The 12819-nt window shown below is 36.5% G+C and overlaps 1 protein-coding gene across 4 annotated transcripts in view; it reads right to left on the bottom strand.

Annotated features, from left to right (window-relative positions):
- KANSL1 (KAT8 regulatory NSL complex subunit 1) overlaps nt 1-12819 on the bottom strand; it is a 137735-nt gene that overhangs the window by 37718 nt on the left and 87198 nt on the right. For all 4 annotated transcript variants that reach the window (XM_016204000.2, XM_087826273.1, XM_087826272.1 and 1 more), the window contains 2 exons: nt 9183-9324; nt 2252-2356 (listed from right to left, as the gene is read on the bottom strand). In XM_016204000.2, coding sequence (XP_016059486.1) covers nt 2252-2356; nt 9183-9324 — 247 coding nt within the window. The remainder of the gene's footprint in view (nt 1-2251; nt 2357-9182; nt 9325-12819) is intronic.

The raw sequence follows: 12819 nt of genomic DNA on the forward strand, positions 1-12819 counted from the left end.
GTGGATGATAAAATTGTGGATTAAAGTATAACAAGCAATAGATTATTACACAGAATCTCCCCACGATAGTCATTCATTACAAAGGGAAAAATACTAACTCCACAGTGGAGAAACCTCGCAGGCAGTTCCTCGATAATGCCAGGCTCTCTAAAGTTCGTTGTTTTTTTACATTTTACATGCAATACCGTCCTTGCTGAAACTCACTCCCCACTCCAGCCTTCAACAAATTCAGTGGATTCAGCTTAAGTACATCCTTCCCCATGAAGATACCTTTCCTGACCCCTCTATTAAAAGAACTGAGAAGTCTTCCCTCTAAACTTTCCTATGTATGCCCGTTGGAAGATGCCCAAGTCCTCAAGGGAAGATACCTGGGTTCTGCTGATAGATGTTACCTAGACTCACAGTATAGTCTGAAACAGTATCAACGAGATTTTACCAAGTATCTATTGTGGACCAAACACTGTTATAAGCACATTACACTTCTTCAATAGTTAATTACAAACAACCCGAAGAGATAGGAACACAGCTACACTCTTCTTACCCAGGACCCTTGAGGGCAGATGTATTATGGAAATTCAATATCAAGAGTGAACTATAGCCCTAGCCAGTTTGGCTAAGTGGTTAAGAACATCGGCCGAGGCTTAGTTGGTTGGAGTGTGTCCCATACACCAAAAAGTTGCCAGTTTGATTCCCAGTCAGGGAGCATTCACAGGAGGCAACCAATCATTGTTTCTCTCTCTTCCCTCCTCTCTCTAAAATCAATGAAATCAATGAATATATCCTTGGGTATTAAAAAAAAATTCTTGGGGCACACCAGGTGAAAATCACTGCAATAAACAATGGAAACATACTACTTTGTCTGCCTTTGTTTCCTTCAGAAAGACTTTCTGAAGATTAAACCTCTCTTTAAAGACAGAGTAACAATATATACTTGTTTTCATACATATCAATTTTATTGAATCAAAAGAGCAATCTACTGTACAATGTAGAAACTACTATGGTCAACACTATGAGGAATGAAGAAGATGGTCTTGATCTTCAAGAATTTTACAATCTAATATGGGTTAAACACATACAAGTGAATGGTGGGTAGGGAAAGGGGCAAATCCGTAAGTGGAGCACATGTGCACACATGTGAATGTGTATAAATATAACAGTGAGAATGAACAACACAATGAGACTGTTATGTCCTATCCTCCACAAGTGTTGAGTACAGGAGATTACCAGAAAAATCTTGGAATCCTTAAATACTGTACACATATAAATATCTACATAAAACTTACTCCCAATCACACATGCTTCAAGTCTCATGTTTCCTGCAAAGGTCATACCACCAGCTAACCTTCCAACTTACTAATGTGTTCTCTCACACTTGTAACAAATTTTATTCTGGTTAGAGCAATCAGCAGAACAGCTGCAAATGACTTCTGCTCTTTAACTTATCAATCTCTTAATGTCTTCACATTTACCCCTAGCATCAGTGGCTGGCTTTCTTGAAGCACTCTCATTAGATAAGTTGGTTTCCACCATATCATATAGGTTCCTGCTAAAAATGATAAAGGACAACAAGCTTTGCTGATTTGCAGATGCAAGAAGACCCACATTTGGAGAGCCAGCACTGCTTACTAGCCTCTCAAACAATTGTTATGGGACTTTGGAATTTCTAACAAATTACTTAAATTAAGAAATGCAAATAATCACAAAAGCCAGTGACCTTCTGGGGAAAGTAAAAAAGTGAAAGAAACAAAAAGTGCTTTTGGAACTCAGAAGGAAAAGAAATTAATCTTGTTGCTGAGAGAAATAGAACCCAGAAAATTACAGAAAATTACAGCATTATCCTCATTACAGAATTAAAGGGGGTAACTCAAAGAGAGCGTTTTCAGAATCTCTGTGAGTTAAACCTCTAGTCGAACCTTTGACTTTATAGTGGCCCAAAAAGGTTACCTTACTTGTCAAAGGCGCCAGAGCCACATGTTCTTCTGATTTCCAGTTACACTCATAAGGCCACAATGCTGTATTGCCTTGAGAGCTAGGAGCTGCTTTTGAATGCTTAAAGCCAGCTACACAGCTGCAGGAGGAACCGTGTACTGCCCTATTCAGGAATTCAGATCTTTAAATGCCAAAAGGATAAAAGGCGATACAGTACCCTTCTTCTAGCCAATGCAAGGATCCTTCTAACAGAGAATAAACTGTGTGCTCACGCTATACCCCAAATTCACATTCATTTCCCCTTTTCTGTGTTTATACTTACCAATTTATCACTCCCATGATCTGTCTTGACCTCAGAACTAAGTGGAAGAAATAAGTCTGCTGTTGTATGCTCTGGAGGAGACGCCTCTCCAAGAACTATCAACCCCTAGGAGACACAGAGAAACACAGCACAAGTGAGTGGTATTAAAAGTTACAAATTTAATTTAGAAGTTAATATAAAAAGAGTTAAGGGAAGGGGACTGGTTTGCCAGATGCCTTTTCCCTCATGCTATGCTTTCCCAAGAGTTATTTCAACAAAAAGCCTAGCAATAGCCATGAGTAAGGTCTGAGAATCAGACCCAACCAAGCTTCCCCTTTCTTCTATTTGAATGTTTTGACCTACATGGCTTATTACCACTTAGCATCTTTTAAATATATCTTTATTGATTTCAGAGAGAGGAAAGGAGAGGGAGAGAAAGAGATAGAAACATCAATGCTGAAAGAGTCATTGATCAGCTGCCTCCTGCATGCCCCTGACTGGGGATTGAACCCTGATAGCCTGGATCCCAGGTCGATGCTCAACTGCTGAGCCACGCCCGGCCGGGCACCATTAGCATCTTTTAGATCTGGAATCTTTATCACAGTGTATGGTATTTTACACAATATTACCAACCAGACTATACTATATTAACAGCAGCAGTGCAGCCTTTTTAGTTTACTTGATCAAAAATGTGGCTTAAGGATGACCAAACTGAAGTGCTACAATTACAAATAATAAGCTAAAATAAATGATAAGCAACCAAAACTACTGGATGAAACAAAGGTTCAGAGTTTCTACAATATATCAGAAACCAACAACTATTTTAAAAAGAAAAAACAAAAGTATTCCAAAGGCACCTGTTTCTCATAAGCATTACCCCAGATTTGTTTCCTGCTTGACAATTCAAATTCAGATCTTACATTCATCCAGAAAATTAAAAAAACAAAAACAAAAACAAAACGTGAAAAGAAATTTACATGACTCCAAAATCCTCTCCATAATCAGCATGGGCCCAACTTGGTAAAAGCAGACGTTAGCTTACTATGAAAAACAAACAAACAAAAACAAAATTGATCTGTTCAGGTCTTTTCAATGCCCATTAGTTTTAATCAAATCTATTTTTGCAAATATGTGCTCAATTGCTACACTGATGGAGCTAACACTGGTCTATACATTGTTGCCCCCCCCCCAATATGAAAGTTCACTATAGCATACAAAACCGAATAAATCCCTTATACTCTACCTCACACCAAAAAGGATGGAAGCAACTAAAAAGAGGATGAGCAAACAAAAAGCATTTAAATAACTAAAATTAGTTCATTCAGGTGACATTTGTTGTCTACCATGTGCTGCATGATATGAAACCTTAAGAAAAGTAGAGCCTAAGTGAAGAGACTGATGAAAGTAGCACTTTACAGAAGAGGTCTATATGATTACTTAAAATTCCCTAAAATACACTCAATATAGTTAATAGCCATGAAAGCAAAGGTTATTATTAGCAAAGAGAACTTCACAAAGTTCTGCTCCACACCTATCATAGCAACCTCAAGCTGGGTTTCTCCAGCATTCTGGGTTTACACTGGGTCAGTTCTGCATGGCTATGGCATCAGTCCTGAGTGGCAATAACTTCTGGGCTACTGTACTCTAAAATAAATAGTAACTAGAACAGGCCAAGGTAAAAAGTCTCGGAGAGTCTCCCCACCCTTCACCAACACTCCCTGAACTGTAACCAGGATCATGCCTGGGCTGCCCAGGCCTAGAAAACTCCTACATAAAGACCAATGGAACTGGGATGGGTCACAGTTACATGTAGTCATAATATATCCCTAATAAATTATTCCTCTGTGAAAACACAAAGCTGTCCTACATAAGTAAAAAAAAAAAAAAAGGGGGGGCAGGAGCGGGGGGCGGGGGGAATGAACCAAAACTGAAAACAGAAGAAATGGTAGAAAGGAATTATGCTAAGCTTGATTACAAAAACAAGGCCAAATTAAGCAAAAAGGAAGCAAAAGAAAAAAACTAAGTTGTATACATGGGTTTACTGCTTCCCCTTTACCAATTTCAGATAATGTATGGAGTCAAAGTACAATATAAAAAATTTTTAAAAAATCACCCCTTAATTTGTAATATAGAACTAAGATGAAATTTCACACATTTGCTCCATTTCATTGTGAGGTCAATCCTCCCTACTCATCTTAAGATGGTCAGTGACCTCACTGTAGACCAATTCCACAAGGACCATCCTGGGCTACCTAGAGAAAACAGCTGTATACAACACCTTATAACTCTATCAAGATGGGAACTTTACATCAATTTTGAAGACAAAGGTCTTCTAGGCTTTTGCTATTCCCATTCTGCTCCTTTTCTACCCAGAAGCTCCAATGCTCTTTCTCCTCTCATTCCTACTATTTCCATCACTAGTTAGCAATTGCTGTGTCATTACACAGGTCAGAAGAAGGGATAAAAATAGGATTAAAAAGGAGGATATGATGTTTTGTACTAGACACAGATGAAGACTGTACGCTAAGAGAAAAAAGTTTCAAGTAACAGATCCCGCTTGGTCCCCCTTGTGCTTTCCCCCTCAGTTTTACCAGCTGTAAAATTTCAAATAAATATGCTAGAGAGAAATGATGAAAAGGATACAAGAGTACTGTGTGTTAGACAAAAAATGCTTTGGAGTCAGATAAATAGCCCTGAGTTCAAATTTAGCTCTGACTCTTACAAGCCTTTTGAGTTGTCAGATTTATTCTGTGCATTAAACAACATACAAGCTAAGCGTGTGTGCTGTTATACAGGTACATACACTTAGCCTGGAAGATAGTACCAAACTTTTGACAGAACAAAAATTGGTAATCACCTAGCAGTTCTCAAATACTTTTCTTTTTTGGAATACATCCCTTCAAGAAAACTTACCTTAATATTCAAGAGAGTAATCCTAAAAAAGAAAATGAAAGCCTTAGCCTCCAATCCCTGTCCAAAGACAATTTATTTACAGCCAAACCTAAAGTCATCTCATGAAAAAACTGCACAACCCAGGCAACTCTGGAAAACCTTGGAGCAGAATGGGAATTGAGAACACCAATCCACTTTACTAAAATACAAATGGTTAAAAACCACCTGTTTCTATAACTCAAATAGTCAAGCACTTAAAGAAACTGCTAACTTTAACAATAGAGCGAGATACTCAAATCTCGGCTCTGTACTCACTTGGCTGTATGACCATGAAGAAACTACTCTTTGACTCTCCACTTGTTTATCTTCAATGCATAGTAAATGTATCAGACTTCTATGTATTATTATAGTGATACATGAAGACCAAATGCGTAATAATTTATCTTTGGGGAAAATTCCATTGCTTATTTGTTATACTGGGTGGAATAGTTTATCTCCTCAAAACTTATGTTACCCAGAACCTATGAATGAATGTGACCTTATTTGGAAACAGGGTCTCTGCAGATGTAATCAAGAGCCCTTTAGTGGGGGCTCTAAATCCCAACATGACTGGTTGGACTTGTAAGAGGGAAATTTGGAGACAGAGGCAGAGAGAATATGGTCATGTGAAGATGGAAGCAGAAATTGGAACGATGCAGCTATAAACCAAGGAACATCAAGGCAGCCCCAGGAAACGAGTACATTTGTACAAATAGACATTGTATAAATATAAGTATTTAATAAAGTTGTGAATTTTCTCCATATATTGGGATTACCATTCTACTTTTACTTTTCCAGTCAGAATTTTGTAACAGACATTGTATACTCAGACTGCAGTACAAAGGAAATGTATTAAAATCTAGAATGCCTATGAGACTCAGAAATGTTTGGTAACTTCTTTCCAGGGTTATATAGCTATATAGTAGCAAAGCAAGGACTAGAACCAAAGATTACAAAGTCCAAGTCTGGTACCTCTTTAATACATTATGTCCTGCATGACAAAACTCTTGGATAATCAATATATACACAAAATTCCAGAATAACTACTTTCCAGATATTTAGAACTATCTAAGACTTTTCAAAGTATCCTGAAACTGCTCTGCCATTACCACTGAGTTACAAGTTAAAGAATAAAGCAGGAACCAAAAATGAAGTAAAACTATCTTCTCACACAGCTATTGAGACTGTAAACTGAGGCATACTGTTAAAAAACTTCTCTCAAGTATGCATCAAGAACATAAAAGTATTCATGCTGTGACTTAGGTGAGGGTGTTTATTAAGGCATGCTTTATAATACAGGCATACCTCATTTTATTGTAGTTCACACATGCTGCGGTTTTTACAAAGTGAAGGCAAGAAGACCCTCCATTTTACTGAGGTGTTTTGGAACCGAACCTGCGATACCTCTGAGGTATGCCCCTCCACTTTACTGAGGTGTTTTGGAACCGAACCTGCGATACCTCTGAGGTATGCCCCTCCACTTTACTGAGGTGTTTTGGAACCGAACCTGCGATACCTCTGAGGTATGCCTGTATAATTTTAATAAAGCACATAACTGAAATAATCAAACAAGAAAGGTAGTAAAATATAGCCAGTAAAAATGTTTAAAAAAAAAAAAAAAGATAGAAAATGTCCAGGATCCTCATGTAACATGACTATGTTTAAAGAAATTATTTATATGCATAGAAAAATAATAGTGGAAGAAAATATGCCCAAATGTTGAGTTTGAGTTTTGTTTCTTGGGTATTTTTTTTAAAAGACTATTTTTTTTAGAATAGTCTTAGGTTCACAGCAAAACTGAGAGAAAGGGTTTTTTCTTGAAGGGTGTTTCCCTGGTTTCTGTTCTCAAAGAACTGCATTTAATACCAGTCTTTGCAGATGACACACATCATGCTCTCCCCACTACTCAAACTGATAATCATTGGAACTGGTTTCAAAGAATAATGTAGAAAGGATATTCAAGTAGAATCTGCAGACGTTTCGTGGTTATTTCTGGCATTACATTTTTCATCGTTTGTGAACTGATGGCCACTTATGAAAAATACCGGGAGTCAGAGGAAATCACCATGACACAACTAGAAGAATTATCGGTGTGTTTCATTAACAAGAATCAAGCTGATGCCTTAGTAATGAAGAAACTGACAGATACCACCTCAGTGTGATCTTGTATTAAGCCTGGAAGCCTTTGGGCCTTTTTATAGTCTCTTGAGCATTTTAAAATAGAAATAAATTCTGGCTTTAAAAACTTAAAAGAGAAAGGTGTTTTCCTCCCTTCCTCTTTTATACTTCCCTGTATTTTCCAAGTTTCCTAAGAATTGATAACACCGTTTTTCATCAATTCTAAGGCACACTTCTTCACATCTCAACATCTTTTAAATCAGAATGCACTGTAACAATTGATGGCATGTCTTAGTTTAACTGAAATCATTTCTTAGTGGCACGTAAAATAATGGTGCATCTTACAATCGGCACTATCTTCAAGTCTATGAAATGTAATTTTATAACGGGGAACTAACAAAACACATACACATACATTTATGAATGTATATAAAAAGCAACAAATATAACTATCATTGTACTAATCTCGGGTATTACTAAGACTCTTGTTCTCAAATATGTAAATATTCCTGCTTTAACTACTGGCTATAACAACCTAGAAACAGACACTGAAGAGGGGGTCCCTGAAAGAGCAAGACTTTTTTCACTCAGGATATCCAGTCATCTCCTGCCTATTCCTATCACCATTCCAGCTCACACTGTACAAATATCACCGAATTTCCCTTGTAAAGAGCAAAAGGAAGCAAAATATTCGCCACCCTTGGTGAATATTTTTAGCTTTAACCCTTCATGTGCTCTTGGTAATTTTTAAAGTAGTTGGGATTTAATTTGTTCCTTATTCTAAGGGAACAAAAGGTTTTTTGAAAAAAAGGTTAAGTCCTCTGGACTTTGCCCTCAATTCTAACATGCTCTACTGAACTTTTGGAGAATTACATATAGACCATTTTGGAAAGAATTTGGAAGAAATGGAATTTTTGAAATAAAAGCTTATGGGTGGGGGGGAGCTACAAAACTTTTACTTCAAACTCTCATCGTTCCGTCCACCTTGTCAACTGGTCATCCTATAACTTTTGGCCTGCTAATTAATTTAATGCAGAGTTCACAGCACTTTTCTGAAGGCTTTGATCAGCACTAAGGCATGACAAAAACGTGTTGTGGCACTTAATTTTAGGAGCAGTAAGCGCTTCATCTAGACCCATGTGCCCAGTCATGAAGCCCAAGTGCATCAACCTAATACAAAAAATACCCTGCAAGAATGTAAGCTTCACAGAAGTAGGATTTTTATTTATCACTGTGACGTCGCTAAGGAGAACAGTGCTTGGTACACAGCAGGCACTCAACCATCTGTTGAATGGATTTTTCTTCCGTGCACATTATCCCTCAGTCAAACCTGAACTGAACAGAGGTCTCTTCTAAGTTGATTTTTAAGAGGAAAAACTATACAATGTTATGGTCAAAGATAAAAGCTGTGTAGTAAAAATCAGCTCTCTGAAGATATGAGGACACAAGAAAATCAAAATCTTAATCATCAATGTTAAATTTTGCCTGAACAATCTTTCAGGAAAAAACCTGTTTTGCCTCAAGGAAGCAAGGGAGCTTGGTTACTAGGTAAAACAGAGATGTCTATGTAAAAAAGCAAGATGAAAAATCCTTAGTCATCACCACTTTTCTATAAATAAATGAGTTAGTCAATGGCATACATTATTCAGCTTTTTTCTTATGTTTCCTGTTAGCCCAGGTATACAAACTGTTTTGTTCTAAACAGATGTTCAATTTAACATTATATTCTAGCAGTGTTATCTGCACTCCATTAGGCAACATCAGGCTCTTAAACACATTAAACCACTATATCAGATCATATTAAACCATTCTCTTTGACATAGTTAAGTTATTGAGGGATAGGAGAAAAGGGATAATGGTAGTTTTTAGCTGGGTTGAAAAAGACCAGACACTTATCCCTTACCTTATTAGCACGTATCTGTTTGTAAATATCTGTTTGCTGCCGAATTCGATATTCCAAGTCGGAAACATGAGCCTGAAGCCAGTTCCAGCGGCTGACAATAGCTGCTCGGTCTGCAGCCCATCTCCATTCTGACCTGCGCCTCCTAAAAGGAAATAAACTGAGTGAAATCCAAGAGTAGCAACATTTTTTAAAAAAATACAATATGACTTTACTTAAATATCAAAACAATCACAAAACCAAATTATTTGTTTCTATATAGCTACAGTAATGCCAAAGGGGAGAGATGAGATTGAAGGATAAGACAATCAATGTGGAGTTTCATTTGATGCATTTTGTTATTTTGCAATGAGAGTATCTTCATGTATCATTTGTATACTTTTTTTTTTTTTTAATGAGAACTTTTAGAATGATAATGGCTGCAGGCTATCATGTTAAAGCAAACTAGACTACTACTCTTCTTATCCAAAGTTCAGCAATTTTTACGAAATAAATGCTCCACAATTTGTTGTATGTCTTTAGTCTATCCCAAAGCTCTGAAATAACTGTTTTGCCATAAGCATTTTGTACAGCTTTATAGCTGTTTTGGGGGGAGAGGATTTGCCAATCTTTTCATCCACCATTGGTAGAACTCAATCATTTCATTTGTTCTTGGGTTGTTTTTTCTGAGCCAATGTTTTCTTTTTTATGGAGTCTGTATTATCTCCCCAGGGTTGCCATAACAAGGTATCCCAAATTGGGTGACTTAAAACAACAGAAATGTATTTTCTCACTGTTATAGAAGCTGGAAGACTGAAATTAAAGTGTTGGCAGTGCCATGCTCCTTCTGAAGGATCTGTCCTGTGCCTTTCTCTTAGCTTCTGGTGTTGGAAATCATTGGTGTTCCTTAGCTTGTAGATGAATCACTACAGTCTCTACCTCTACGGTCACAAGAGGTTCTTTTGCTGTGTCTCTTCCGTGTGTGTGCGCATACGGGACATTTATACTAAATGGGGGTGGGAGGTTTTTAACAAAGACCAACTCTATTGCCAAGAAAAATGGAAGATTTTGTCTGTCTGCCTCCCTGTCTGTGACAGGACACACAAGGATAAAATTCTTCACATATAAATACTCCCCAAAGTAACTAATTGAAGCTGCCTTCTAGTATCCTGATCCTGTGGCACACAATGTCTCTGAGATTGCTTTGATTTCTCAGAAAATAAAAATATTTTCTACTTTAACGTAAGACATATAATCAAGAATTCAGCAATGTTGCCAAGTAAACATATAAAACCTAATAGTGTCTGCATGACCACAAGTAAAAAGTACTCCTTAAAAAACAACAACAACAAACAACTATTCACAACACCAACAAATGCTAATATACACAAAAGATCTTTAGAGAAAATAATAAAACCTAAAAAATATGAAATACGCCTAAATAAATAGTGAGATTTTAAGAAAGACAGTAATTTCACATGTATCTATAAATTCTAGTAAGTTCCAATTCCCTACAGGGTTTTTAAAAAATAAATTTTATTGGTTGGTTGATTTCAGAGACAGGAAGGGGGAAGGGAGAGAGAAACATCAATTTGCTGATCTACTGATTTATGCATTCATTGAATAATTCTTTATATATATATATATATATATATATATATATATATATATATATTTTTTTTTTTTTTTGGAGTGCTTTTTTAGAGAGAAGAAGGGAGGAGAGAAACATCCATGTGAGAGTGAACCATTGATCGGCTGTGCCCTGCACTGGGGACCGAGCTCACAACCCAGGCATGTGCCCTGACCAGGAATCGAACGGTGATCTCCTGGACCCTAGGTTAATGCTCAACTGCTGAGCCACACTGGCCAGGCTCTCATGAGAGTTTAGAACTGGAATTGAGTTTCAGTAAAACTGTCACAATGTTGTAATGTAATTAATGGAAAGCACCACCCAAATGTCCAAAAGGTACCACCTGCTCAAAATACTAGCAATATGGGCAAAAAAACTGAACTGTTAGCAAAGGTGAGAGGTGTATAGTTAGCAAGTGTGAAGTGAGCTGTGAAGATGTTACCACACTCCAGTGGCAGAGCAAAACACCACAAATCATTATTGCATGAATAATAAGAGCTTCAATCTTAATGTTTGTTTTTCCGTAACAACAAAATCCCAACATACCACAGAAACTCAGTTTACCACCGGTAGGGCTGGATCCCTCCCGCCCCCGCTAATATTCAAAATGTAAATTTATTACCGATAATGTACAGCTCAAAAACAAAAGACACTGACTTGACATTAGGGTCATGCTTAAATATATACTTCAAAAAAGAACTCATGACTAAGGTTGTAGTTATACATTATATAATGATGAACTGGTTTCTAATATGGTCATTATCAATGGTGAAGAAAGAGATGTGGATTCCATCACTGATGAGTCTTTCAACACTTTCCTGTTGCTTACTCTGTTGCTAAAAAGTAGTGAAATAATTGCTTTAACTGTGTGTTTGTGCAGGACACTAGAATGAATGCTAACATATTGTTCTCCTATATATTTTATCCCAGTTTGTACTAAACTATTTGTCTACATATACTGGGCTACTGCCTGAGTGGGGAATTCATTTTAACTCATATTTTGCTTTTTATAAACACTTTATTGGTAAATTTTCTTTGTATGTGCTATATAAAAATCCATTAAAATCTTATGCTATAAATTGCTTTTTGATTACTTAAATGCAGGAAGATACAGTACCAATATTTGTTTTCGTAATACCATATGAATGATACCAATTTTAATGCTGCCAGCTATGTTCAAGTGTTCATTTGTATAAAATGTATGTTGTATAGCTTTCTCTTTTAATTATGTGAACTCATACTTTAATAGTTCTCTTTACAGTGTTAGTAGAATATTACCACATATCTACAATTTAGGATGTACTACGGGACCCAAGAATATAGAAAATCTATTGTATATACTTGAACAGAAAAATCATTCCTCTAAAAAGCTCTTATAAACACTTTGAATCTATATAGTGAAAAGTACTTGAAAATTTAGGGTTCAGTTTACATGTTGGCCAATGTAGAAAACAAAAAAGGGATTAATTTTTGTTTTTAACTCTTTAAAATCATCTTGAATAATAATGTTAACAGAAATGTTTCATTAGTAGAGAACAAATAGATCAACACAGGAATTTCTATTTTAATTACAAATAATTCATTGACTCTTCAAAGATGTCACTAATAAAATCTTTTCTATTACACCATAAGAGGTAATGATCTAAGAATCACTTAATTCAGAGGTGGTTACCAATAATTTTGCAAAAATAAAGGCACTAGGAATGTAATTTCTGTTAACAGAGAAAAGTAAAGATTTGCAACACTATACTCCTTACTGCCAGCTTCTTATCAATGAGTTCAACAAGAGATTCCGATAAATCCTATCTGCAATGCCTACAGCACTGCCTCAAAGCAGGACAACAGATAGCAAAGGTAGCTAGCTACCTTCCTTTCTCTGAAGAAAAAACTTCAGCAAAAGCTGAAGTTTATCTAAAAGTAACACTAAAGATAGGGATTGAACCACATCACACACCTGACCTAGCACTGCCTTCAAGTCTACTTAGTTCTATTCCAAGATGGAATAGCTGGAAATCCATTAGAACAATGCTG

This window comes from Miniopterus natalensis, chromosome 17 (assembly GCF_054644295.1).
Source record: "Miniopterus natalensis isolate mMinNat1 chromosome 17, mMinNat1.hap1, whole genome shotgun sequence".
Lineage (NCBI taxonomy): Eukaryota > Metazoa > Chordata > Mammalia > Chiroptera > Miniopteridae > Miniopterus > Miniopterus natalensis.